The 26,942-nt window shown below is 34.6% G+C and overlaps 4 protein-coding genes and 1 pseudogene across 4 annotated transcripts in view; 3 read left to right on the top strand and 2 right to left on the bottom strand.

Annotated features, from left to right (window-relative positions):
* The window catches only part of LOC133179039 (dipeptidyl peptidase 2-like), a 67,035-nt gene extending 55,876 nt beyond the window's left edge, over positions 1-11,159 (bottom strand). The window contains exons 1-2 of the mRNA XM_061313735.1: positions 10,985-11,159; positions 1,218-1,357 (exon numbers count right to left, since the gene is read on the bottom strand). Coding sequence (XP_061169719.1) covers positions 1,218-1,357; positions 10,985-11,159 — 315 coding nt within the window. The remainder of the gene's footprint in view (positions 1-1,217; positions 1,358-10,984) is intronic.
* A 685-nt stretch (positions 11,160-11,844) lies between these two features.
* On the top strand, positions 11,845-13,734 carry LOC133179041 (1-acyl-sn-glycerol-3-phosphate acyltransferase beta-like; the record flags this gene model as incomplete). The annotated part of the gene is made up of 5 exons (XM_061313736.1): positions 11,845-12,168; positions 12,628-12,764; positions 12,903-13,084; positions 13,452-13,547; positions 13,675-13,734. Coding segments are annotated over exons 1-5 (672 nt in total), but the record flags the coding sequence as incomplete, so codon positions are not given.
* A 3,612-nt stretch (positions 13,735-17,346) lies between these two features.
* LOC133179410 (1-acyl-sn-glycerol-3-phosphate acyltransferase beta-like) lies at positions 17,347-19,707 on the top strand. The gene is made up of 6 exons (XM_061314175.1): positions 17,347-17,722; positions 18,182-18,318; positions 18,457-18,638; positions 19,006-19,101; positions 19,229-19,301; positions 19,423-19,707. The coding sequence occupies exons 1-6, from the start codon at positions 17,526-17,528 to the stop codon at positions 19,563-19,565; spliced, it is 828 nt and encodes a 275-aa protein (XP_061170159.1). The 5' UTR covers positions 17,347-17,525; the 3' UTR covers positions 19,566-19,707.
* Positions 19,708-22,176: 2,469 nt separating this feature from the next.
* On the bottom strand, positions 22,177-24,247 carry LOC133179036 (uncharacterized). Its single transcript, XM_061313733.1, has 2 exons — positions 24,142-24,247; positions 22,177-23,963 (listed from the first exon to the last, which is right to left on the bottom strand). The coding sequence occupies exon 2, from the start codon at positions 23,957-23,959 to the stop codon at positions 22,466-22,468; it is 1,494 nt and encodes a 497-aa protein (XP_061169717.1). The 5' UTR covers positions 23,960-23,963; positions 24,142-24,247; the 3' UTR covers positions 22,177-22,465.
* LOC133179037 (uncharacterized) lies at positions 24,182-25,989 on the top strand (annotated as a pseudogene).
* The last annotated feature ends 953 nt before the right edge of the window (positions 25,990-26,942 follow it).

Genomic DNA, 26,942 nt, shown 5'->3' with positions numbered 1-26,942 from the left:
ACAGTAAATGCAGCCAATAAGAATCATCCTAGGTGTTTCATAACGTTACGAACACTAAAAAAGAACAACTGCGGGGTAGTGATGATGAAAAAATGATTTACTTCAGCATGTTCATTATCTCAAATGCTGTTTTATCAAGTACATGTAAAAGGGATACTTCAAAATGGGTCAGCAGTTCTGATCTTCCTAGGAATTTCAATCTTGAACTACTAGTATCAGATATGCTCAAGTTTTGATTTCTCAAACTATCAGATAGGTTAAAGTTTCAACTCTGATATCTATCAAATATGTTAATTAAAAGTTTAACTTCAATAACTCAACTAATTAAATATGTTCAAGATGTAACTCTGATATCTTGAACTATCGGATATGTTCAAGTTTTGATATCTCGAATCATCAGATATTTTTAAGTTTTCTTAACTTACATGTATTGTTTGAGATAATGAAGTTTTACCGTTATCCATCAGTAGCATGTTTATTAATAAATTAAAAGTTGTTTAATGTGGTTAAAGTGAGAAACTATGACTATCTCTTGTGATTATCTTTCACTGGTTCAGTGGTGTTTTGTGTGTGGGGAGGTCTATCATGGTTATCTGTGATCTACTATTAAATCTAGTGAGGAGTCTGTGTTAAAGTTGAATGTTAATGACCAAGTAGATCAGCTTGTGTGGTGTTTATCTGTGTCATTCAATAAGAGATGATATTGTGATGTAATAGGATTTATAGGTGTGGATAATTTCACTAATATAATAGTTTCACCTTGTGGTTTTGGAATGGTAATTCTTCACTAGGATTCAGAATGTTCAGTTTATTTTTTGACTTTTTTTACACTGACAGGTATATATGGGTTACTGTCTTTGGTAAAGTTGTACATAGTGTGTATAATGTCTACCATAAGGTGTAACTCCTAGTAATATGGACAGTGTGTTTGGATCAAAGAGTATGGTCTGGGGTAGAGAAGTTGATGTGGAAAAGTGGTTCATAACTGACCTTATGTATTGGAAGACTGTTATTTACAGTGGCAGTCTGTTGATCTGTAGTACAATGGTTATATACTATAGGTGTGATAAATAACTTCAGTTCACTGTATAATCAACCAGTTGATGGCAGATGCAAGTTTTATTTATATACATTTGACCAAAAATTCTATGATGAAGAATTATCAGGAGAAATATGCTTACACTGGTAAGCTAAATATTGAACTGAAATATACGTACGTGTTCAGCAAACACCACAAGGGCATTAAATTCGGGAGCGATATCGAACACAAAACCAGTGTTGTCCCAGAAGGTGTCTATTGGGCCCTCATTTCCTGTGTAGAAGAAGATTGGACCAACTCCTGGTTTCCACCACTGATCTACAAATCAAACAGAGCACTAATTTAATGTTTTCATGCAGAAATATAAAAACATAAAAATATGTTATTAGCAAATATAAATTTTACATTCAAATATACATTGATTTGAAAATTGACAATAATAACTAATAATCAATTTTTGAGACTTGTTGTTTACAGTACTTAACAAATTATCACTGAGATGGTCACTGTCTCGTAGGGTCCAGCTTTTAATTATGGACTTCAGAATGAAAGGGACTTTGTAAAGGACCATATATGGAGAAGACCGTTTTAAAAAAGTTTTTGTGTGAGTGTCATGGAGGAAAAAATTGCTAATTCCATTTTTATCTCTTTTTCTGGTAAATAAAGGAACAAGATGTGTTTGTGAAACACTGATGCCCCCGTATGGCAGCTTATGGAAAAGGTTAAAATTTCTAAAGTACAAGTCAAACTCAGGTTAAAAATTGGTACCCAAAGAAAGGTCTTGTCTTAAGGAATATACCTGTGAAATATGAAAGCCCTAACACCAACCTTTGAAAAGTTATGGCAAAAGTTAAAGAATTTCAAAAGTAAGCAAAACATCAAGGTCAAGGTCAAATGGTGCCCAAGTGAAGGTCTTGTCACAAGTGATACACATGTACATGTACGTGAATTATGAAAGCCTTTATTTTTCAAAAGTTATGGCCAAGGTTAAAGTTTTTTTTAAAGTACTAAGTCAAACTCCAAGGTCAAGGGCCAAAATTTTTGGTATCCAAAGGAAGGTCTTGTCACAAGGAATACATATGTGAAGTATGAAAGCCCTCGCACCAATTGTTCAGAAGTTATGACCAAGGTTAAAGTTTTTTAAAAGTAGGTCAAACTCCAAAGTCAAGGTCAAAGGGTCAAAATTCGCAGACCTGTGAGTTAAGGCTATGATTGGGCATTTCTATGCAAATAAACTTATTAAAATGCCTAAGGTCTATATCTATTATACAGAGAAAATTAAAACTTATTGTCTAATACATACTTGGTACCCACAACATGAGATAGCCAGTACACATTATGACGTCATATTATGATGTGATTGTCATTGTGCTCCGGTGCAAGGGCCTGCTCTATTTTATTTAACTGAAACAAGGTATATTTAGAGGCAAAATATTCCAAAGATTGTTGGTATTTCTGCACAAATATCAACAGCTCAGTAAGCCTCAGTTGTATAATTTCTGTTTGTAAAGTTTTAAGTTGAATCAGGGTAAAAATGTACAGTCCGTCCGGTATCAGTTTCCTCAATTTCCGACCAAATGAGAAAACGCCTAGGATTTGTGCAGCTATTTTACTAATCTATAGAAAATTCTTCTTAGCATTATACAATTTTTATCGTTTCGAAGATTCGGGGGTATATAGTTTTTGTCCTGGTCGTCCGTCTGTCTGTCTGTTTAAACATATTTTATTGAACACAATCAATGGGATTGGACACAAGTTATACCAACTTAGATTGTCCTCTCCAATGTCTGTCTGTTTATCTGTTTGTCCGCAAAAACTTTAACATTGCCCATAACTTTTGATTGGTTGGAGCTTATGGCTTTCATATTTCACATATGTATTCCTTGTGACAAGACCTTTCTTTGGGACACCACCATATATGACCTTTTGACCTTGACGTTGGAGTTTGACCTAGTTTTACAAAATTTTACCCAACTTTAACCTTGGCCATAACTTTTAAACAGTTGGAGTTAGGGCTTTCATACTTCACATGTGTAATCCTTTTGACAAGACCTTCCTTTGGATACCAACAACTTTGACCCTTTGGTCTTGACCTTGGAGTTTGACCTACTTTTGAAAACCTTTATCCTTGGCAATAACTTTTAAACGGTTGGTGCTAAGGCTTTCATACTTCATATATAAAATCCTTTTGACAAGACCTTCCTTTGGATACCAACAACTTTGACCTTTTGACCTTGACCTGGGAGTTTGACCTACTTTTGAAAAACTTTAACCTTGGCCATAACTTTTGAACCGTTGGTGCTAGGTCTTTCATACTTCACATATGTAATCCTTGTGACTAGGGCTGGGACGATATATCGAGATATCGATAATATCGATTCAATGTGAGGATGATACACATATCGATACGTATGAAGAAATATCGACATATTTCCCAAAAAATTCTGACTAATGTTTTTCTTTGTTAACTTAACATTTTGGGTTTAATATGTAAAATAGATATGCTTATATAAATATGAATATGAAATACATAATAATTAAGACCAAAATAATTAAGTTTTACAACAGATATACAACTTCTTTGAATAAATTATTCTTATTTGTGAAGAAATATCTTGTTCATTTCAATATAAAAAAAGAATTTATAACCAATTAAACATATCGTGATACATATCGTATCGTGGCTCAAATATCGGGATACGTATCGATATAGAACAAGTTGTATCGTCCCAGCCCTACTTGTGACAAGAACTTCCTTTGGATATCAACAACTTTGACCCTTTGACCTTTACCTTGGAGTTTGACCTACTTTTGAAAAACTTTAACCTTGGCCATAACTTGTGAACTGTTGGTGCTAGGTCATTCATACTTCACATATGTAATCCTTGTGACAAGAACTTCTTTTGGATATCAACAACTTTGACCCTTTGACCTTTACCTGGGAGTTTGATGTACTTTTGGAAAACGTTAACCTTGGTAATAGCTTTTGAATGATTGGTGCTTCAGCTTTCATATTTCACCAGTATATTTCTTGTGAGAAGGCCTTTCCTTAGGCACAATTATTTTTTTACCATTTGACCTTGACCTTGATGTTTGACTTACTTTTGAAAAAGTTTTCCATATCTTTTCAATGGTTGCTGCTAGGGCTCTCATATTTCCTCGAGACAAGACCTTACTTTGGGTACCAACATATTTGATTTGCATTTGAGAAAGTTTAACCTTTGCTATAAGTTGTCATACGGGGGCATCAGTGTTTCACAAACACATCTTGTAGATCAGTGCTTATTTATAGTATCTGACCCCTCCTCCCTTTCCCAGGGACAAAGGATTAGGATTTAAATAAGGGGGATATCGGTATTGAAAGTTTAAGCTAGGGCAATCCCGATCTCAATAGAACTAGATATTTTTTTTGAAGAGAATATAGGATTTATTTATTGTGATGTTTTTTATCGTCAAGATATTTTCCTGTACCTCTTCCATGTGACATAACTGTGCCCACTCAATAGAGACCCCTCGAGATCTTAAGCTTCTCTTGTTATTTTTAAATTAAATAGGGTAATCCCTTGCGCCGAAGCTGTTTTGTTGATGTGTTTTATTACCTCGAGTAAGAACAATGACGTCATAATATGACATCACATTGTGTATTGGCTATAACATATCGAGGGTACTTAGTATGCATAAGAAAATAAATCAAAACTTTCTCTGAATAATAAATATACCTCTTATGCATTCTTATTAGTGCTTTTTGCATAGAACTGCCTATACCTAGCCTTAACTGACATGCATTGTTGGTATCCAAAGAAAGGTCTTGTCACAAGGAATACAAATGTGAAAAAATGAAAGCCCTAACACCAACTGCTCAAAAGTTATGGCCAAGGTTAAAGTTTTACAAAAGTAGGTAAAACTCCAAGGTCAATGGGCCAAAATTGTTGGTATCCAAAGGAAGGTCTTGTCGCAAGAAATACACATGTGAAGTACGAAAGCCCTAGCACCAACCATTCAAAAGATATGGCCAAGGTTAAAGTTTTTCAAAAGAAGGTCAAATTCCAAGGTCAAAGGGTCAAAGTTATTAGTATCCAAAGTAAGGTCTTGTCACAAGGAATACACATGTGAAGAATAAAAGCCCTAGCACCAAATGTTCAAATGTTATGGCCAAGGTTAAAGTTTTCCAAAAGTAGGTCAAACTCCAAGGTCAAGGTCAAAGAGTTAATGTTGTTGGTATCCAATGGAAGGTCTTGTCACAATGATTAAATATGTGAAGAATGAAAGCTCTAGCACCAACCATTCAAAAGTTATGGCCAAGGTTAAAGTTTTTCAAAAGGTTGTAAAACTCCTAGGTCAAGGTCAAAGGGTCAAATTTGTTGGTATCCAAAGGAAGGTCTTGTCACAAAGATTACATATGTGAAGAAAAACTTGGCCATAACAATTTTAGTCTCCGTATCATGATACGTATCACACAATTAAAAATCACGATATACTGGTATACCGATAAAATTGCACATCCCTAATAAAAATATATGAAAATTTTGTGTTCTTACTGAATCATAGAACAAAATAATTTAGTGGAGAAATAATGTTATAGATTTTCTGATAGTATTTATAAACAAATGCCACAATTATATGAAAAATATGAAGAACAATCAATTGGAATCTAATGAAAACAGATCGCAAAAAGGTTCAATAGGTATGAGACCTCAGAAAAATCAATATTTATGATACGTCTGAATAATATTTACAGTTGAATTTACGGGGAAGAAAATCTATATCTGTCATATCTAAGAGTCATTAAGGACTCACAGAACATTGTCTGTACTATGAGAAAACAGAAAGTCAGACTTGTCGAAATTTTGAAATCAGTGTCAGACATTTGGTCTGACAAAGTCAAATGTTCTGTCGGACCGGACGAAGTTTTGTCAGACCAGATACATGAACCTTATTTTGACGCTGAGAAAGGAAAATAAACAACAGCACCAAAATGCCCTTTAATATTTTCAACAGCCTTCAATCTCACAAGTTTCTTTTCTTAGGATAGAGTGTCTTGAATAAGAGACATAAATAACATATTTTATGTCTTTCCTGTAACAATTTAAATTGACCATCGTCACTACGCCGCGCACACGGCCATCTCTTCTGTGTTTCTGACCTTCAGTTGCGCATCTCGATCCCGACCTTTTTTAAATTTGCGTCAAGCTCGATTTTTTCAAACGGTCATTTGGACCGACGTTTTCTTAAAAGTTATCAGTCCAGACAAATTTTTACCGGCCTTGCCGACAGGACCGACGGATTTCGACAAGTCTGGAAAGTGCAATTTGGTATTTGTTTTATAATAAGTTAAAAATAACAAAAATTAAGTTTTTTGCCACAATAAATAGAGGACCTGTGATACTATGAATCCTTCTTCAACTTAAAGATGCTGGAAGGTTAACAAATTATCCAACAAATCCACTTAAAAATACATAAGTTCATTTTTTCTGTCCATTATTTAACAAGAGGCCCAGGGGCCACATCACTCACCTGAGCACTGTGGCTACGAAAAAAGCAAAAATTAGCTTAGTATTGAAAATCTTAAATGCATAAGTGGTCCCGACCTACCCCTAAAAGGGAGGGGGGGGGGGTGTTATAATTTGAACAAAGTTGAATCTACACTAACTAAGGATGCTTACATATTTTTTGGGACTAACTGTGACTTTTCCCCTACAAGTTTGAACTTTCATTGTGGCCCCACCCTACCCTAGGGGTTATTGATTTGAACGAACTTGAATCTACACCATCTGCAGATGCTTCCATATAAATATGACCAATCATAGCTTTGCTGTTCTTGAGAAGAAGATTTTTGAAGATTTTTCCTATATATTCCTATGTAAAACTTTGATCATCCATTGTGGTCCCACTCTACCCCTGGGGGTCATGATTTGAACAAATTTGAATCTACACTACCTAACAATGATTCCATATGAGTTTCATCTTTCCTGGCCCATTGGTTCTTGAGAAGAAGATTTTTCAATGATGCCATTAATTTTTCCCTATTTCGTAATTATCTCCACTTGGAGGAGGGCGTGGCCCTTCATTTGAACAAATTTGATTCACCCAAGGATACGCTGTGCCAAGTCTGGTTGAAATTGGCCCAGTAGTTCTGGAGAAGAAGATGAAAATGTTAAAAAGTTTACGACAACGATGACGACAGACAACGGACAAATTTTGATCAGAGAAGCTCACTTGAGCCTTCGGCTCAGGTGAACTAAAAACTATTATCTAGTATAGAAAAAAAAACACAAATCATATGCTCTAGTTATATTATTTACTTCCTATATTCTTATACAGTCTATACAGAGCTCTAATTCAACTGTCTAATAATAGCCATGACGAATACCTAGATGTTCTAGCACTTTAAAATACTATTTTGAGCAATCTTGCACCTTACAAAAAGTTCAAGAGAGATAACTCACATAAGTGGTATTTACTATAGGAATATTCACTCCTTAGCCATGAAGGATAACTCTTATCATTTAAAATTAAAAAGGTCTCAGTATGAAGCTTGGAACTGAAATCATTTTTGTGCAGCAATTTTCATATCATGCATCTCAATATGATTCAAGATTCTTTGAAATTTTAGAGATGGTCTTGTAAAAAGTTGACATTTGTACCCCATAAAAGTACAAAAATAAATACATTTTTAGTGAAAACAAAGTTCCTTTAATCTAGCTCATAACAATGCTTATTAGCATGATATGAAATTAGGCGATCTGTAATGTCTTGAATTGAAATCGCAAGCTTTTTAACACAATGTTTTATATAACAATTGAAGTAAATAGAAGAACTAAAATACATAAGTTATTTTAAAAAATACAATTTTCTCCAAAAACTTGCGGATACCCATAGTTTTTCTCTCTACAATATATTTGTTGATCAATTTTAGATTAGACTAGATGTGTTGTAATGCCACAAATGCCTCTGCAGGCAGCCAAAATTTTCAAATGCCATATTTAGTTTTAAATTTGTATTCAAACTTGACCTGTATTTTCTGGTAAAATACCTGCATATGCAATTTCAACCTAAATATACATACATCCCTACAAAAGTTGGACAGCGCAGGCCCCTAGGAAGCAATTTCACTTTGAGAGGACACAGTCATACATTTTCAGTTGGGGGGGGGGGGGGGGGACTATCAACTTCCAAAATTTCTTGACAAGCAAAAAAGCAAAAAAAAAAAAAAAAAAGTCATCAGATGTTATTACTGAGGGGGCACAAGCATAAAATAATGTTTTCTATAGTACACTTCTATATGTCAACGAAATTATTGGGGGGGGGATGTCAGGTTCCTATGGCCATGGAGTGGAAACTGTATATATAATATGATTCAGGGTTCGACACTAACGGTAGCCCGCTAGCCGGGACGCCTGAAAATTGAGGTCGGGCTACTAAACATGTCTTCGAGCTTTTCCTGCAGGACTACTGCAAATTATTATCAAACACGCACTCGGAGCATTTAAAAATTAATTTAAAAACGCACAAGTCCCGATTTTGTTACTTTCAGAATCACCCTGTGTTTCGCGATTCTCGGTAACTTACCTTATCGCTTTACATTGCATGACACATCCACATGTGTGACAACCAACCAGTTATCAAAAGACTTATCAGATACAAAAAAAAAATCAAAGAGATAAACATCATGTGTTAAATAAAAAATTAGCAATTTAATTGATTGAATTATCCTTATTGAAGAAATATTCGTGTTGAAAACATTGCATGGTTTTCCTCATCCATGTCGCAGCATTGTTGGTGGGTGAAACACGATGCATAAGAAATTGACAGATTGATAGAATAGCAATTTTAAAAGCTTCCATGAGCATTTATTGTTTTTGACAACACCTCAAAATAAAAAAAATAATAATTACTGCATTTGTAGTCCCCTACGGTTTGGGTTATTTCGAATCACATGTGTACATGACTGCAACTGAACAAATTGCACATGCTGCACACTTGCTGAATATGTCAGATATTTTTGTAACATATACAGCTTTCTTTAAATGCAAGGAATATAAAAGATAAAGTATGAAATAGTAACAGCTATTATAGATTAGCCCGGGTATATATTGGTCAGTGTTGATCTTTTTATCATACAGATCTATACAATTATGCCGGTACGTTCATGATATACCGAAATAATAATACTTTGTTTCTGATATCAATTTTTATTTTCATACATTTTTGACTGTATCGAAGATGGACTTGCCTTGTAATGTAGATCTGGTTTTTCATATACCTGACTTTTCTTTAATACTAAATAACCAGTTATGAACTTTTTAATCAGATTGTTTACCAAAAAATGTAGCCAGAATGCAGGATTTGGCATAAAGCTCTATTTTTTAAATTTTCCAGGGGAGGCCCCCCCATCGGCTACTGGACAACTAATTCATGGTCAGGGCTAGTAGAAATTAGAAATGAAATTGCTAGCCCTGCGGGTGACTATGGATTAAAGTTAGTGTTGATCCCTGAATGATTAACTAAAATAGCGGAATCTGTATATAACATGATATATAATATGATCTCACTTTTTCACTATTAATTCCTTTGTAAAAGTTGAATTGAGATCAAGAAGTGGGCTTGTCTAAGTTTTGCAGAGCTCAGCCAGAAATAATATTTTTTAAATTCTCCATTAATGGGCTATAAAAAATTGTGCCTTCCAAAACCATAGCTGAATAAACCACAAAATTCCACACTGGCAGTTGCAATGACCTTCTCTTACTCACAAATATTAGGACAAAGCACTGCATGTTCACACTGCAAGCTCTTAAGACAAAACCTGCACCACATTCAGTTGCATTCTTGTGATAACCAAATAAAAGTATTTAAATGGAAATCGCATATACATATAGATTGTAGAATAAATGCTCTTTGTTAACAATTAGCACTTTCTAGACTTGTTATATATGCAAATAACATATACGACGTCATGTGACATAGTCTTGTGCAGTTAGACTGAAGAGGTTGATCGAAGTTAAAAGCGTAAGCTATGGTACCAGTATGTAATACAGAGTTTCCAAAAACCATTGGTCCTACTGGCAAAATCAATAGAAAATTGAAATGTCCAATGCAATTCGCTATATTACTGGCCCGTATGACCAATTAATTTCTGCGTTAAAAATCCATTGCTTTTTGGAGTTTTCGTTATACCCATAACTTTGTTTTTTTATCGTAAGCTCAAAGAGACTTTACTGAGTTACTTTCTGGCAATGCAGCAAAATAAACAGGGGCAGATAACTCTAATCTACACTACTATGAATAATCTAGAGAGTTCCTAATGTCAAAACCAATTTAAATTCCAAGCAAGAAAAAAAAACCCAAGAGAAAATGAGTTGAATATTTGTCTTTATATGGGTTATTTTTTAGAAACTATCGATATAATGGGACGTATTCTAACTGTGATTAGGATTTGTCTCGAGTGACTGTATTTGGTACTTGCCATATTGCGTCGTTCCAGTGTTTGGCCACGAAACGCAAATAAAGCAAAAAGTAGGTAAAAGTACCGGTAGCTATTAATATCTACATAGGTAGAAATAGTCTTTTGACTGGACCTGATAAATACACAATTGTGCTTGCCCCAGCAGGCATACCATTTACAATCTTTTCTTTTTGGCCTAACATAAGTATTACTAAGATATTATTTGAGACGTTTTAACAATCTTAATTTCCTTTCTTAGGTGAATTAATACTAGATATTATATGTCACTTACTGATAGCGGTTTGACAGGCAACTTGTTTAATCATGCTGTCAAATCTGTATATGATGTACAAATGCCCTCTTTTATGTGACTAAAATTCACGTTTCATTTTTTAAACAGATTAGATTATAAAAATTCAAATTGTATTACATTTTCAACGGTAAAAAAAGAAAACATTAATACATTCTCTAGTTACCACAGTCATCAGAATCACAATACAAACCTTGAACTAAATATCTTTCTTTAAAGGTGTGCTGCCCGAATGACACAAAGTTGAAATGATCTACATGCTGATCTACAAACAACTCCTTATAAGGAACGGAATGTCCACAAATGAATGAGAAATATTGAAGAATCGCAAACAGTTTTGAAACTAATGAAAGCTCGTACCAATTCATTTTCCCGGGTCACGTGCAATCTAATATTCGGAATGCCGATCCCGAGTTATATTTACGGAAGTTAATTAATGATTAATCGGAAGTAAATAAGGAAGTATTTTTCGTATTTCCTATTTCCTTCTTATGGATGTATTAACATATTAAATATGTTCATAATATCTAAGTATATATATTATGATTGAAGGAATGTACATATGTTTAATCAGGGATCTATATACTAGTATATAGGTCCCTGGTTTATGAACATTAAGTTATGTCCCTGAAATGAATCGATTTAATGAAATATTTGGTATATTGAACATGATGAATTGCAGTGTATTCATATCATGTAAGTAACTCGGACTCTTGACACAAATAAGACTCTTTGCAGAAAATTTGACCTATTTAGACAAACTTGACATTTTATCTCAGATTTTAAATGTTGATAAGATATATGTGAGGTCAACGCCTCACGCATATTACAAAGGTTTGTACTGAGTAAATACTAATAGAAGCTCACAGCATGGCAGACTACATATTATCACATAGATCTATATGTACAATACATGTATATGTATATTTGTAGTTAGATATACATATACCCCGTAGGCAATACACGCACACAAAAAAACCAACACTTCCTCCTTTTTTCGAATGGAAGTGTCGTTATTTATTAACCCGCGGTGGAAGGAACTATATACCTTGGACATTGTACCCTGCTAATCTTAACTGTGACTAATTCTTTCTTTGCCGAGTAGTTTTATATTTAAAAAGGAAAATAAACATTCCACGTGGAGTCGATCTGTGATGTTTTTGAGAGGTAACCAAAAGTGATGGAAAGTGAAGGGATACTTGGGATTTCATATTCAGTGATAATAGCTACGTTACTCGTTGGAATAGTGACATGGATATTTTATGATCAAGTTCAATTTTATACAAAACATTTGATTGCAAATCTAAGTTGGCAGGTGTTTTCAATATTTCCTATCATTTCATCGCTATTTTATGGACGCATACCATCAAATAGAAGGTACATGTATATATTATTTTCTAGCATTATGTTTTAAATCTTATTTCTGTCACTTTGTCATCTTGTTTATTCTTGTTTTTTTTTTTTTTTTTTTATCTCGTTTATTTTTGTTTTTTATTATGTTTTTAACGATATCACTCGTACATAACATGATTCCAAAGTCCATTTGTTAACTAGCATGTGTAAATTACAAACTGCCAAGGATCATTTACACAATTTCCGTTTACCTACCCTCTTGAGATCAACATAGAACAAATATTAAAGATACATCGCGGATATAAATACCGGTAATTATTTTCAAGAGCACCATTCAACAAATAAAAAAGAACAATTAATGGACAATCCCGGAAACTTAAAAGTATGGAACAAGGGTAGTTTTCGAATAAGTATACGATTTCTACATGTATGTCTGAAGGAGAGAGATATATGCTGTTGACGTTACTATTTTCTGTTTTTCAGGTTTTTCAGCATTGGTGTAAAACTAGCCAATAAGTACCTGATTGGGACTAAGTACATAGTTAGGGGTCAGAAGTATGTCGATGATGACTTCGCCTGTATCATCATTTCTAACCATCAGAGCTCTCTTGACGGAAATTGTAAGTAAATACAGTTCAACTGAATATTAACTTATTAATAATATTTTCGATTTATAAAATTGGTTTGTCTTTTCTTCTTTTAATTCCAGAAATACTCAATGTACTTTTTCTTCATTTTCTGTGATGTCTGTTTTTCAGTCATGGTCCAGCTTGGGAATTATAAGGGCTCCATTGTTATATTGAAGAAATCCCTCCTCTATGCCTCAGGTCTTCTTGGTATCGCTTTCTACTGTACTGGTGCTATATTTGTAGACAGGAGCAACCCGGAGAGTGCTAAAAAGTCTCTCAATAGCGCTCTGGATAGAATTGTCAAAGAAAAGGTATACTAGTAATATGAATAATAAAATTGTTTATAGATATAGACACATTAAAACCTCTTAGTTCATTGGTTCATACGGTGAAATTCAATCTAATTAAAATTAGATTTTCCGAATCCGTACCGCTTCTCGGAACATCTAATTTTAATTAGATTGGGTGAAATTAATTCATAAATAAGAACCAAAATTACTTCTCTTTTAGAACAGTTCTTTCTTTGATTTTTTTTTTTCACAATTCGCCTCTGTAAGGTATAACGTTCAAGCTCTTTAAGGTACGTCGTAAATCAATGTTCGAAGTCAGAAATATCTTTAAAATACTGTATACAGTATCATTCATGGAGAAATGAAACCCAAATTTCTTTATGTACAGTTAAAACCTCAGTTTTACCCCGAGGGAACTCGTCACATGGGGAAAGAAATGTTGCCATTCAAGAAGGGTGCATTTGTGATGGCAATTCAAGCGCAGGTAATACCACTAACCAGATACCAAAAACAATAGAGACTCGAATGGCTCTGCATATTCTGTTCGTGAATTTCATATTTTTGCTGTGTACTTTTTGGACTTCAGTTACACTGATTTAATTCCTTTCCAGATCCCGATACTTCCTGTGGTTACTTCTAGCTATCGCCATTTTTATGATAAAAAGAAGAAAATATTGGGGGGGGGGGGGGACTATCAACTTCCAAAATTTCTTGACAAGCAAAAAAGCAAAAAAAAAAAAAAAAAAGTCATCAGATGTTATTACTGAGGGGGCACAAGCATAAAATAATGTTTTCTATAGTACACTTCTATATGTCAACGAAATTATTGGGGGGGGGGATGTCAGGTTCCTATGGCCATGGAGTGGAAACTGTATATATAATATGATTCAGGGTTCGACACTAACGGTAGCCCGCTAGCCGGGACGCCTGAAAATTGAGGTCGGGCTACTAAACATGTCTTCGAGCTTTTCCTGCAGGACTACTGCAAATTATTATCAAACACGCACTCGGAGCATTTAAAAATTAATTTAAAAACGCACAAGTCCCGATTTTGTTACTTTCAGAATCACCCTGTGTTTCGCGATTCTCGGTAACTTACCTTATCGCTTTACATTGCATGACACATCCACATGTGTGACAACCAACCAGTTATCAAAAGACTTATCAGATACAAAAAAAAAATCAAAGAGATAAACATCATGTGTTAAATAAAAAATTAGCAATTTAATTGATTGAATTATCCTTATTGAAGAAATATTCGTGTTGAAAACATTGCATGGTTTTCCTCATCCATGTCGCAGCATTGTTGGTGGGTGAAACACGATGCATAAGAAATTGACAGATTGATAGAATAGCAATTTTAAAAGCTTCCATGAGCATTTATTGTTTTTGACAACACCTCAAAATAAAAAAAATAATAATTACTGCATTTGTAGTCCCCTACGGTTTGGGTTATTTCGAATCACATGTGTACATGACTGCAACTGAACAAATTGCACATGCTGCACACTTGCTGAATATGTCAGATATTTTTGTAACATATACAGCTTTCTTTAAATGCAAGGAATATAAAAGATAAAGTATGAAATAGTAACAGCTATTATAGATTAGCCCGGGTATATATTGGTCAGTGTTGATCTTTTTATCATACAGATCTATACAATTATGCCGGTACGTTCATGATATACCGAAATAATAATACTTTGTTTCTGATATCAATTTTTATTTTCATACATTTTTGACTGTATCGAAGATGGACTTGCCTTGTAATGTAGATCTGGTTTTTCATATACCTGACTTTTCTTTAATACTAAATAACCAGTTATGAACTTTTTAATCAGATTGTTTACCAAAAAATGTAGCCAGAATGCAGGATTTGGCATAAAGCTCTATTTTTTAAATTTTCCAGGGGAGGCCCCCCCATCGGCTACTGGACAACTAATTCATGGTCAGGGCTAGTAGAAATTAGAAATGAAATTGCTAGCCCTGCGGGTGACTATGGATTAAAGTTAGTGTTGATCCCTGAATGATTAACTAAAATAGCGGAATCTGTATATAACATGATATATAATATGATCTCACTTTTTCACTATTAATTCCTTTGTAAAAGTTGAATTGAGATCAAGAAGTGGGCTTGTCTAAGTTTTGCAGAGCTCAGCCAGAAATAATATTTTTTAAATTCTCCATTAATGGGCTATAAAAAATTGTGCCTTCCAAAACCATAGCTGAATAAACCACAAAATTCCACACTGGCAGTTGCAATGACCTTCTCTTACTCACAAATATTAGGACAAAGCACTGCATGTTCACACTGCAAGCTCTTAAGACAAAACCTGCACCACATTCAGTTGCATTCTTGTGATAACCAAATAAAAGTATTTAAATGGAAATCGCATATACATATAGATTGTAGAATAAATGCTCTTTGTTAACAATTAGCACTTTCTAGACTTGTTATATATGCAAATAACATATACGACGTCATGTGACATAGTCTTGTGCAGTTAGACTGAAGAGGTTGATCGAAGTTAAAAGCGTAAGCTATGGTACCAGTATGTAATACAGAGTTTCCAAAAACCATTGGTCCTACTGGCAAAATCAATAGAAAATTGAAATGTCCAATGCAATTCGCTATATTACTGGCCCGTATGACCAATTAATTTCTGCGTTAAAAATCCATTGCTTTTTGGAGTTTTCGTTATACCCATAACTTTGTTTTTTTATCGTAAGCTCAAAGAGACTTTACTGAGTTACTTTCTGGCAATGCAGCAAAATAAACAGGGGCAGATAACTCTAATCTACACTACTATGAATAATCTAGAGAGTTCCTAATGTCAAAACCAATTTAAATTCCAAGCAAGAAAAAAAAACCCAAGAGAAAATGAGTTGAATATTTGTCTTTATATGGGTTATTTTTTAGAAACTATCGATATAATGGGACGTATTCTAACTGTGATTAGGATTTGTCTCGAGTGACTGTATTTGGTACTTGCCATATTGCGTCGTTCCAGTGTTTGGCCACGAAACGCAAATAAAGCAAAAAGTAGGTAAAAGTACCGGTAGCTATTAATATCTACATAGGTAGAAATAGTCTTTTGACTGGACCTGATAAATACACAATTGTGCTTGCCCCAGCAGGCATACCATTTACAATCTTTTCTTTTTGGCCTAACATAAGTATTACTAAGATATTATTTGAGACGTTTTAACAATCTTAATTTCCTTTCTTAGGTGAATTAATACTAGATATTATATGTCACTTACTGATAGCGGTTTGACAGGCAACTTGTTTAATCATGCTGTCAAATCTGTATATGATGTACAAATGCCCTCTTTTATGTGACTAAAATTCACGTTTCATTTTTTAAACAGATTAGATTATAAAAATTCAAATTGTATTACATTTTCAACGGTAAAAAAAGAAAACATTAATACATTCTCTAGTTACCACAGTCATCAGAATCACAATACAAACCTTGAACTAAATATCTTTCTTTAAAGGTGTGCTGCCCGAATGACACAAAGTTGAAATGATCTACATGCTGATCTACAAACAACTCCTTATAAGGAACGGAATGTCCACAAATGAATGAGAAATATTGAAGAATCGCAAACAGTTTTGAAACTAATGAAAGCTCGTACCAATTCATTTTCCCGGGTCACGTGCAATCTAATATTCGGAATGCCGATCCCGAGTTATATTTACGGAAGTTAATTAATGATTAATCGGAAGTAAATAAGGAAGTATTTTTCGTATTTCCTATTTCCTTCTTATGGATGTATTAACATATTAAATATGTTCATAATATCTAAGTATATATATTATGATTGAAGGAATGTACATATGTTTAATCAGGGATCTATATACTAGTATATAGGTCCCTGGTTTATGAACATTAAGTTATGTCCCTGAAATGAATCGATTTAATGAAATATTTGGTATATTGAACATGATGAATTGCAGTGTATTCATATCATGTAAGTAACTCGGACTCTTGACACAAATAAGACTCTTTGCAGAAAATTTGACCTATTTAGACAAACTTGACATTTTATCTCAGATTTTAAATGTTGATAAGATATATGTGAGGTCAACGCCTCACGCATATTACAAAGGTTTGTACTGAGTAAATACTAATAGAAGCTCACAGCATGGCAGACTACATATTATCACATAGATCTATATGTACAATACATGTATATGTATATTTGTAGTTAGATATACATATACCCCGTAGGCAATACACGCACACAAAAAAACCAACACTTCCTCCTTTTTTCGAATGGAAGTGTCGTTATTTATTAACCCGCGGTGGAAGGAACTATATACCTTGGACATTGTACCCTGCTAATCTTAACTGTGACTAATTCTTTCTTTGCCGAGTAGTTTTATATTTAAAAAGGAAAATAAACATTCCACGTGGAGTCGATCTGTGATGTTTTTGAGAGGTAACCAAAAGTGATGGAAAGTGAAGGGATACTTGGGATTTCATATTCAGTGATAATAGCTACGTTACTCGTTGGAATAGTGACATGGATATTTTATGATCAAGTTCAATTTTATACAAAACATTTGATTGCAAATCTAAGTTGGCAGGTGTTTTCAATATTTCCTATCATTTCATCGCTATTTTATGGACGCATACCATCAAATAGAAGGTACATGTATATATTATTTTCTAGCATTATGTTTTAAATCTTATTTCTGTCACTTTGTCATCTTGTTTATTCTTGTTTTTTTTTTTTTTTTTTTATCTCGTTTATTTTTGTTTTTTATTATGTTTTTAACGATATCACTCGTACATAACATGATTCCAAAGTCCATTTGTTAACTAGCATGTGTAAATTACAAACTGCCAAGGATCATTTACACAATTTCCGTTTACCTACCCTCTTGAGATCAACATAGAACAAATATTAAAGATACATCGCGGATATAAATACCGGTAATTATTTTCAAGAGCACCATTCAACAAATAAAAAAGAACAATTAATGGACAATCCCGGAAACTTAAAAGTATGGAACAAGGGTAGTTTTCGAATAAGTATACGATTTCTACATGTATGTCTGAAGGAGAGAGATATATGCTGTTGACGTTACTATTTTCTGTTTTTCAGGTTTTTCAGCATTGGTGTAAAACTAGCCAATAAGTACCTGATTGGGACTAAGTACATAGTTAGGGGTCAGAAGTATGTCGATGATGACTTCGCCTGTATCATCATTTCTAACCATCAGAGCTCTCTTGACGGAAATTGTAAGTAAATACAGTTCAACTGAATATTAACTTATTAATAATATTTTCGATTTATAAAATTGGTTTGTCTTTTCTTCTTTTAATTCCAGAAATACTCAATGTACTTTTTCTTCATTTTCTGTGATGTCTGTTTTTCAGTCATGGTCCAGCTTGGGAATTATAAGGGCTCCATTGTTATATTGAAGAAATCCCTCCTCTATGCCTCAGGTCTTCTTGGTATCGCTTTCTACTGTACTGGTGCTATATTTGTAGACAGGAGCAACCCGGAGAGTGCTAAAAAGTCTCTCAATAGCGCTCTGGATAGAATTGTCAAAGAAAAGGTATACTAGTAATATGAATAATAAAATTGTTTATAGATATAGACACATTAAAACCTCTTAGTTCATTGGTTCATACGGTGAAATTCAATCTAATTAAAATTAGATTTTCCGAATCCGTACCGCTTCTCGGAACATCTAATTTTAATTAGATTGGGTGAAATTAATTCATAAATAAGAACCAAAATTACTTCTCTTTTAGAACAGTTCTTTCTTTGATTTTTTTTTTTCACAATTCGCCTCTGTAAGGTATAACGTTCAAGCTCTTTAAGGTACGTCGTAAATCAATGTTCGAAGTCAGAAATATCTTTAAAATACTGTATACAGTATCATTCATGGAGAAATGAAACCCAAATTTCTTTATGTACAGTTAAAACCTCAGTTTTACCCCGAGGGAACTCGTCACATGGGGAAAGAAATGTTGCCATTCAAGAAGGGTGCATTTGTGATGGCAATTCAAGCGCAGGTAATACCACTAACCAGATACCAAAAACAATAGAGACTCGAATGGCTCTGCATATTCTGTTCGTGAATTTCATATTTTTGCTGTGTACTTTTTGGACTTCAGTTACACTGATTTAATTCCTTTCCAGATCCCGATACTTCCTGTGGTTACTTCTAGCTATCGCCATTTTTATGATAAAAAGAAGAAAATATTTAAACAAGGTACGTAATTATCTAGTTTTTATTTGCAATCTGTTTTTAATCAGATTGTATTTATTTGCAAATTAAAATTTTTTACTCGTTTTTTTGTTGTTGCTCATTGTGACGTCATTTTCATCAACAGGTACTGTTATTGTGACGTGTCTTCCGCCCATTCCTACAAAAGGTTTAACCTTAAATGACCTCAATGACTTTGTACACAAAGTGAGGAAGATGATGCAAGAAACAATAGATAAAACAACTGAAGAAGTTGAGAAAAATTTGTGACCGAATCAAATCAAACCTGGTTTTGTTTACATGTATTATTTATTTAAAATCATATGCATATTACTGTGATACTATCCTACTTCATGCTGGTTTAAAACCACTCGAATTACAGACTGAGAAAAAGGAAATGCAAAGATTAATATTTTAAGCCATGGGGACAAATAACAAAATAAAGAATTCAAAAACATTTTTGTTTGTTTGTTTTTTTATTGATTTGGTTTAATTTACATAATTATATAATGAATCTAGGTATTTTATATGTAATTGATCATCAACTTTTTCACAGGTGCTACTTGGAAAAAATATAAAATGTACTTTAAATTTCGTGTTTAATTCGATTAGACTATATTCATTTTATCTCTATGTAGATTGACAGTGACACTGAGACCACAAAAAACTTTATTATTTCGTTTAGTAAGTTATAATAGAATGGAACACTTCTACATTGTTAGTTCCTAGTTAAAATTATCATTTCCTGTTTCATCTCACATGGTATGAAAATAAAGACATGACTTGAACTGGGTTATTATGTGTGCAGCAACTATTACACTTTGTACATATTATAAAAATATCACATTTTCAATGAAAAGAAAATATCCATAAGAACCATTCAAACGGGAAGCGTATAATTCTGTTATAATTATATCAGAGGATTTAAATACTTAAACTGTAATGTATTAATGTGTCAGTTTTGAATGTAGCTACTATTTTCAGTAATTTAAACTGAAAAATTTCAGTTGGGTGGTGGCGCATTGATACGGAGTGGTATGCAGCCATTTTCATATAAGCAATAGAAAAATGAAGGAAATCAACAAGTTTAAACGTTCAAGGAGGAAAATTTGATTGAAAGAAAAATAGTTTGTTCTCCTTAAAACAATGAACTCCATTTGAATGAAGTTACCCCGGATGAAATAATATTACATGCACTTGGAACAACACACAAAGAAGAGCCGAACCCATTTTCCTCAAAGGATATTGACACTAGTTGATTAAATATCTTTATTACTAAAAAAAAATCGTTTTGTCGCTTTTTTTCTTTGCGTTTTTCTTCTTCTTTAAATTCAATTAAATAATGATGAATGAAATAAATGTTGCTGTCACATCATTTTTTTATTTCTAAATCTTAACCAAGAAGCAAGTAAATGGTTTTACATGAGTGAAAAATCGGCATATTCTTACCTGCATATGAAAGCCTGTCAAATATGATGTATTCAATTAAGTATGGTGATTTATTTTGAAACTGACATTAAAAATAAAATCAATAAAAAACATCACGTAAACTGAAAAAAAAACCTTTTTGTTGAATAAGATGTGAATTGACGCTTTACCAACTGGACATAAAGAACTTAACGCAGATCAAGCTAGATGGAAACCCCAACACTAAAATCATAATGCAAGGCACCTATTATCTTTTTTTTGGAATGTAACACAGGGTATAAGGTCGTGCCAGCTTGAGCTTTGGGAGTTGTACTACTGAGTCGTTTACTGATATTTATTTAAAAATATGAAATAGGACACGGTTATTTATGGTAGTGTACCTATTTCTGTAACAGAGACACATATAAGTGCCTCCGCTTGGCAATGAACCCGGGGCCTCTGGCTTGCCAGTCCAGTGCTGTACCAATTGACTAAAGGGTTAACCCACTAGCCCAAGCTAGTAGGATACCGTGCATCTTACACTACCACATTATCCCCCTCCAGAGAAAGAGATGTCCTCATCTCTTTTGGAGTGCCGACGCCTGTGGGGCGAAGTTCTGTGGGCAATCACTTTCACCCGCCAGAGAATATCCGGTTTTCAACGTGGGCGCCAAATGTAACAGGGACATATAAGTACCTTCGCTTGGGATTGAACCCGGGGATCTAGCTTGCCAGTCCAGTGCTATACCAATTGAGCTAAAGGGTTAACCCACTAGCCCAAGCTAGTAGGATACCGTGCATCTTACACTACCACATTATCCCCCTCCAGAGAAAGAGATGTCCTCATCTCTTTTGGAGTGCCGACGCCTGTGGGGCGAAGTTCTGTGGGCAATCACTTTCACCCGCCAGAGAATATCCGGTTTTCAACGTGGGCGCCAAATGTAACAGAGACATATAAGTACCTTCGCTTGGGATTGAACCCGGGGATCTAGCTTGCCAGTCCAGTGCTATACCAATTGAGCTAAAGGGTTAACCCACTAGTCCAAGCTAGTAGGATGCCGTGCATCGTATACTACCACATTTCTATTCAGTAAACATTATTTTTTGTGTACGTTTTCGATTCCTCTTTCTTTTGCTGCTTGTTACAATTCCTGGTGGCGACACAACTATTGATGATATACCCAAAGAGATGCTTCTTCTACCTACTCATCGGCGCAAGCCACGGAATTTTGTGTCCAAACAGGATGGACGCAAAATCCATGGTTTCCGTCAATGGTACTTGCTGTTCGAAAAAAAAGAACTTTCCAAGATTATACTACGAGAGATGGCATAAAACGATGTGAACAGTATTTATTAGCTATATAAAGTCATGATATCTATTGTGTAATAAAATCATTTTTACTTAGCAATAAAGTATGTTACCATGTATGTTATTTCAGAAATTATTTCTACATTGTAAAACATTATACCGGGTAATTATGTTGAATGCCAGCTCTGAATTCCGAGAAGCTCTCGAGTTCTTAGTATGTTATAATGTATTTTATTGCTTTTAAGCAATTACGTACAATATGCATCTGTCAGAGAACGTACATAAATGCAGTCTAGGAATACTTGTACTTAAAAAACTATACTGTTAAGAAGATGAAATAATGGCGCAATTTAACACTTCAAATTTTGGTTCATGTCTTTACACACAAACGCTATAAATGACTTCCAAGAGTTTTACGAAAGAGAAAAGAATGTCATATACTAGTAAGACAATCTTATATAAAAGGAAATTCCTCTCCCTCAGACGAATCTCCTGATCTCCGAGAAAATCCCAGGAATGGTTCGTGTCGACGCCTAAAGCGTAATAAAGAGGGGGTTCGATGTAAGTAAGATGGCCTCTGATACCTATCTTTTCTTAGTTTCAATCTTTCTATATTATTTTCCGGGCCAGGAAACACATTACAGTAAGTATCCACGGCAAAGGCTTTCAGGGTACCATCTTCACTGTCCCCTATCCATATCTTATTGGCATTGTCTCGATAAATACTGCACGGTTTATCACAGTTTTCACAAATGACCAGTCCCATGAAATCACCTGTTGGTGAAATAATGTGTAAAGATTTAGTCGACCCGTTCAACACAAGAAAACTGTCATCTGCGAAAGATGTAACTGAAAGTGGCTTGAATTCTTCTTCAATTTGCTCTAAAGTGCATCCAGAATATCTCTTGATTAAATGTCCATCCATGCCCCTGATATCTACAAAATTTATTTCTGCGTACAGTATACACATAACAGAACAGCTATCGTTAACAGCAAGAGAGTGAGGATAGAATTCCACATTTAAGTTAAACTTGTCGAGTTCTTTGCCTCCATTGTCTAAAATTTGCCCAACAATAGTTGATCGGTTTCCCATCCCCAAAACAAGAATTCGATCCTGCTGAATTGAACACATTTTCAGAGGATCGCAATCCTTAATAGAAATCACGGACACATCGGCACCATTACCCGTCGTTTTCATAACCAAGGAACAATTTCGAAGTAATGAAAAAATTGTGCCATCCCCTGAACCACAAACATCTGTAGCCCCATCAACAATCGAAATTTCACTCAAGGTTAAACCATCACGCGTGTCAAAAAAGCGACAAATAAAACCGCCAAATGTTAGAAATGCCGATACGTCTTCTGATACTTGAAATATAGAGGATATACATTCTTCTTCAGATATCTGGATACAAATCTCCATGGAAACAGTCTTCACGATAGTTGTTGGTCCATGTTTACGCAATTCAAAGGGAATTGGTTCATCGTTACTATCACTAGATAAAGAATTACTCTCAGAAACACTGGAAGAATCCCAGTCAGAATTAGAATCCAAGTAAGAACGGAATGATGGGTCCTCCCTTTGTCTCTTAATTTCTTTTCGTGGTCTTTTGCATACATGTTCAGGTGCACAGAAGGAGCATAGATACTTGTCACAATAGTCACAATCATCTACGTCATCTTCCTCTGCATTGCAGACTTCACAGACACGTTCAGGGAATATGTCCCGGATAAAATAATTATCCCAGAATCCCGCAACACCGTTTTCCGGTAACACCAATACGGTTCTACAAAGTGGGCACTGGAATTCGTCATCTGACTTATACTTTCTTTGGTAACCTGAGATGCACCGCTTACAAAATGTGTGTTTACATGGCAGCATCTTTGGACATCTAAAACTGTCCAGACAAATAGAACATTTTCGAGCATCGTCTATCGATATCTCCATTGTCCTGTTCACGACATAAATGAAAATTATTAGAAGATTTTGGCAAGTTATAAATTTATAAATATCATGAATATCATGAATACAGTACTACTGACTTTCGGTTTGACATTGGGGATTTCCTTTTAATTGATAAAAGTATCGTAATTGAGGATCAACGAGGTTTAAATAGCTTATTTACTTACTTATTTATATTATGAAAATCCCTGACTACTCACAAGAACTTTTCGGTAGCCACCGGCTAGCTAGGAACTAGCTAATTAGGTCGTTAATTACTACATCAAGGTAAATTAAAACATTTCATTTTTATTTGTTGATACTTGAACAAGAACGCAACATTCGTCAACATAGTTTTCTACTTTCGTTTTGTATTAAGTGGATGAAATTGACAACTTTGAATATATGCTTTTACGTATTAGATACAAGGAAATAAATATATCGAATTCATTTCATTGATGACATTTCTTTAGCTTTATTTTAACAGGTGAACAAGTAATGGAAAGATGTCTGAGACGTCTGAAGAAGAAAATGTATGTGCCATATGCTGGGACGACTTTTCCCAACCTAAAATTTTGCCATGTCGCCACACCTTCTGCAAAGCCTGCCTAAAGGGATACCAGAAGAAAACGAACGATTTTGATGAAATAAAATGCCCTGTCTGCCGCCAGACACATACGCTTGAGGAGAAGGGTTTGGATGGTTTACTTGACAATTATTTCGTTCACCTTCGTCCACCCGACCAACCAGAAATGCTGTGCTGTAGTGTATGCTATGAAGAGGCTATTCTAAAGACATGCTCCCATTGCTCAGAAAAACATTGTCCATCTTGTAGGAAATCCCATACCCTAGCACTAAAGTTAGCCGGAGAAAGTTCAAACACTGTACCGATTCCGAATCAGATAAAGATGACACAATAGATTTGGACGATAGAGATCTAACAGACGAAGCGAGTGTTCCCTTTCATCTCCTATTTTCCGGTCAAGCAATTAGGACGCAGTTTAATGCAAAACTTGTATCTGCTTTTAGGACAAATTAAATGGCCAATAGCTCAGAAGAAGACAGACATCCGCCAATATTCACAATGTTTCCAACTGAAAACGATAAAATTCTTGTTGTGTTAGACACTGGACCTGAAATTATAGAATATAGAGAAGATGGTACCGAAACAAACCGGACCATGTTTTCGTGCAATATAGCTGATATTATAAGGACGCCTACTGGGCGCACATTGTTTGTCAATCCAGGTGACCCTTTAGTTCTGGAAATGAAAAATCGAATATCTATTTTTGCCGCCTGTAAAGGTTGTAGACCAATTTGTTTACCTCCCTTTAAGGACGGACGAATAGTCGTGACTGGTTTTGCTATTCCATCTACGGAGAACGAAGAACCAGACGAACAAAGAGAAAGAGAAAGAAGGGGAATGTTACTTTTGTATGATAAAAACGGAAACTTATTGAAAGAAGTAAAAGAAAGTACTGACGGACCCGTTTTACGATTCCCCATGTGTATAGCTGTAAGTCATTTTAACAACAGGGTATGTGTTGCTGACCAGGACTTAAGATGCGTGAAGATTTTTAGTGACACGGGAGATTTGTTTAGCCGGTATGACGCGGGTCAGGGCATTAGGCGATTCGGACTATTCTTTAATCACAGGGAGTTTGTTCCTTTCTGTTTATGCCACGATCCCGATGGAAATATCATAGTTCCCAATACTGCTGATGGCCTTGTCCATGTTCTAAATCCAGATGGGGACTTTTTAGGATATATTTTAACAAAAGATAAAGAAGGATTTGGACTTCCTGCAGGAATAATGATGGATCCTACTAAAAATAGAATTTGGCTCGGCGATCGCCTTGATGGAAAAATAAGGATCTACGAAATTTCTAGCTATAAAAACTCGTTTAATCAACAGAACACGTATAATCCTTTTAATGATAGATTAGTTTTTGATAGATAGAGTGTTTCTGAACTCCTTAAAAAATAAACATTATTACTAATTATTTTCAGGGATGATTTCGACCTAATTTACTAAAATTCCCCATATTATAAAAAATTACGTCATGTTCACTGCATGCCAATTATGGGCAGTATTACTCTCAACTCTTAAATCATAAATGTACCTGTGATGTCATCATTGTGTTTTTTTTATTATTTGACCTAAACACAAAAATTGCAAATATTAATATAACATTTATACGTTAGTATTCGCTGCATGTATTTACAGATATCACCACTTCCTGAAAAATATCACAGTTTTTGCCCTAGTTGCTTGTGGATGTGGAAAATTATAGGGTTATTGAACTTATATTGGTGAATATTGGGACGAGTTGGCCGTACAAATGCACGAGATTGCGAGTGCATTTGTACAACCAACCGTGCGAGTGCCAATATTTACCAATATAAGTTCAATAACTCCTTTATTACATGTATATTGCTAAAACATCTCACATTGATTTATATTTAATAATTTCAATTAAATAATTCAAATCAATATGAATTTTCAGTATTGGTATTTAAATTACATGTAACGTCTGTCTGGTAAGTGTTCAATAACGCATCATTCCAATGACCCTACCAAGCGTTATTATTTGCTTAGTGAGGTTTTATTGAGGCTAATACGTACTAAATTATTACTTAATAGCGAGCGCAGCGAGCGGCGCGAAGCGCCGCTCGTCACTGCGAGCTCTAACGACAACGCCTGGGCGAAGAGAAAATTCGGACTACTGCACATTCATTCAATAGAATTTTTTTCCGCAGTAATTTTGGACCCACAATGCATCTCTTCTTGTTCTCGCTGCTAACTTCGTTCGCGCGGTAACAACAACTAAAAACTCACAAAAAAATAAACTCACCTTAATTTATTGGATACTACATAGAGACAGTTGATTAAACGTTCTTTGTTAATTTTTTTTTGCACTTTTCAAACTTCGTTTATGGAAATGCAGCTAACTTACGACGTCATGTGACGTCACAGTCTAGACGTTCC

Source organism: Saccostrea echinata, unplaced genomic scaffold (assembly GCF_033153115.1).
Source record: "Saccostrea echinata isolate AGI-Se365-2 ecotype Australia unplaced genomic scaffold, CSIRO_AGI_Sech_v1 ptg000004l, whole genome shotgun sequence".
Lineage (NCBI taxonomy): Eukaryota > Metazoa > Mollusca > Bivalvia > Ostreida > Ostreidae > Saccostrea > Saccostrea echinata.
The sequence above is the reverse complement of the archived record's forward strand: the minus strand, read 5'-3'. Positions and strand labels throughout refer to the sequence as shown.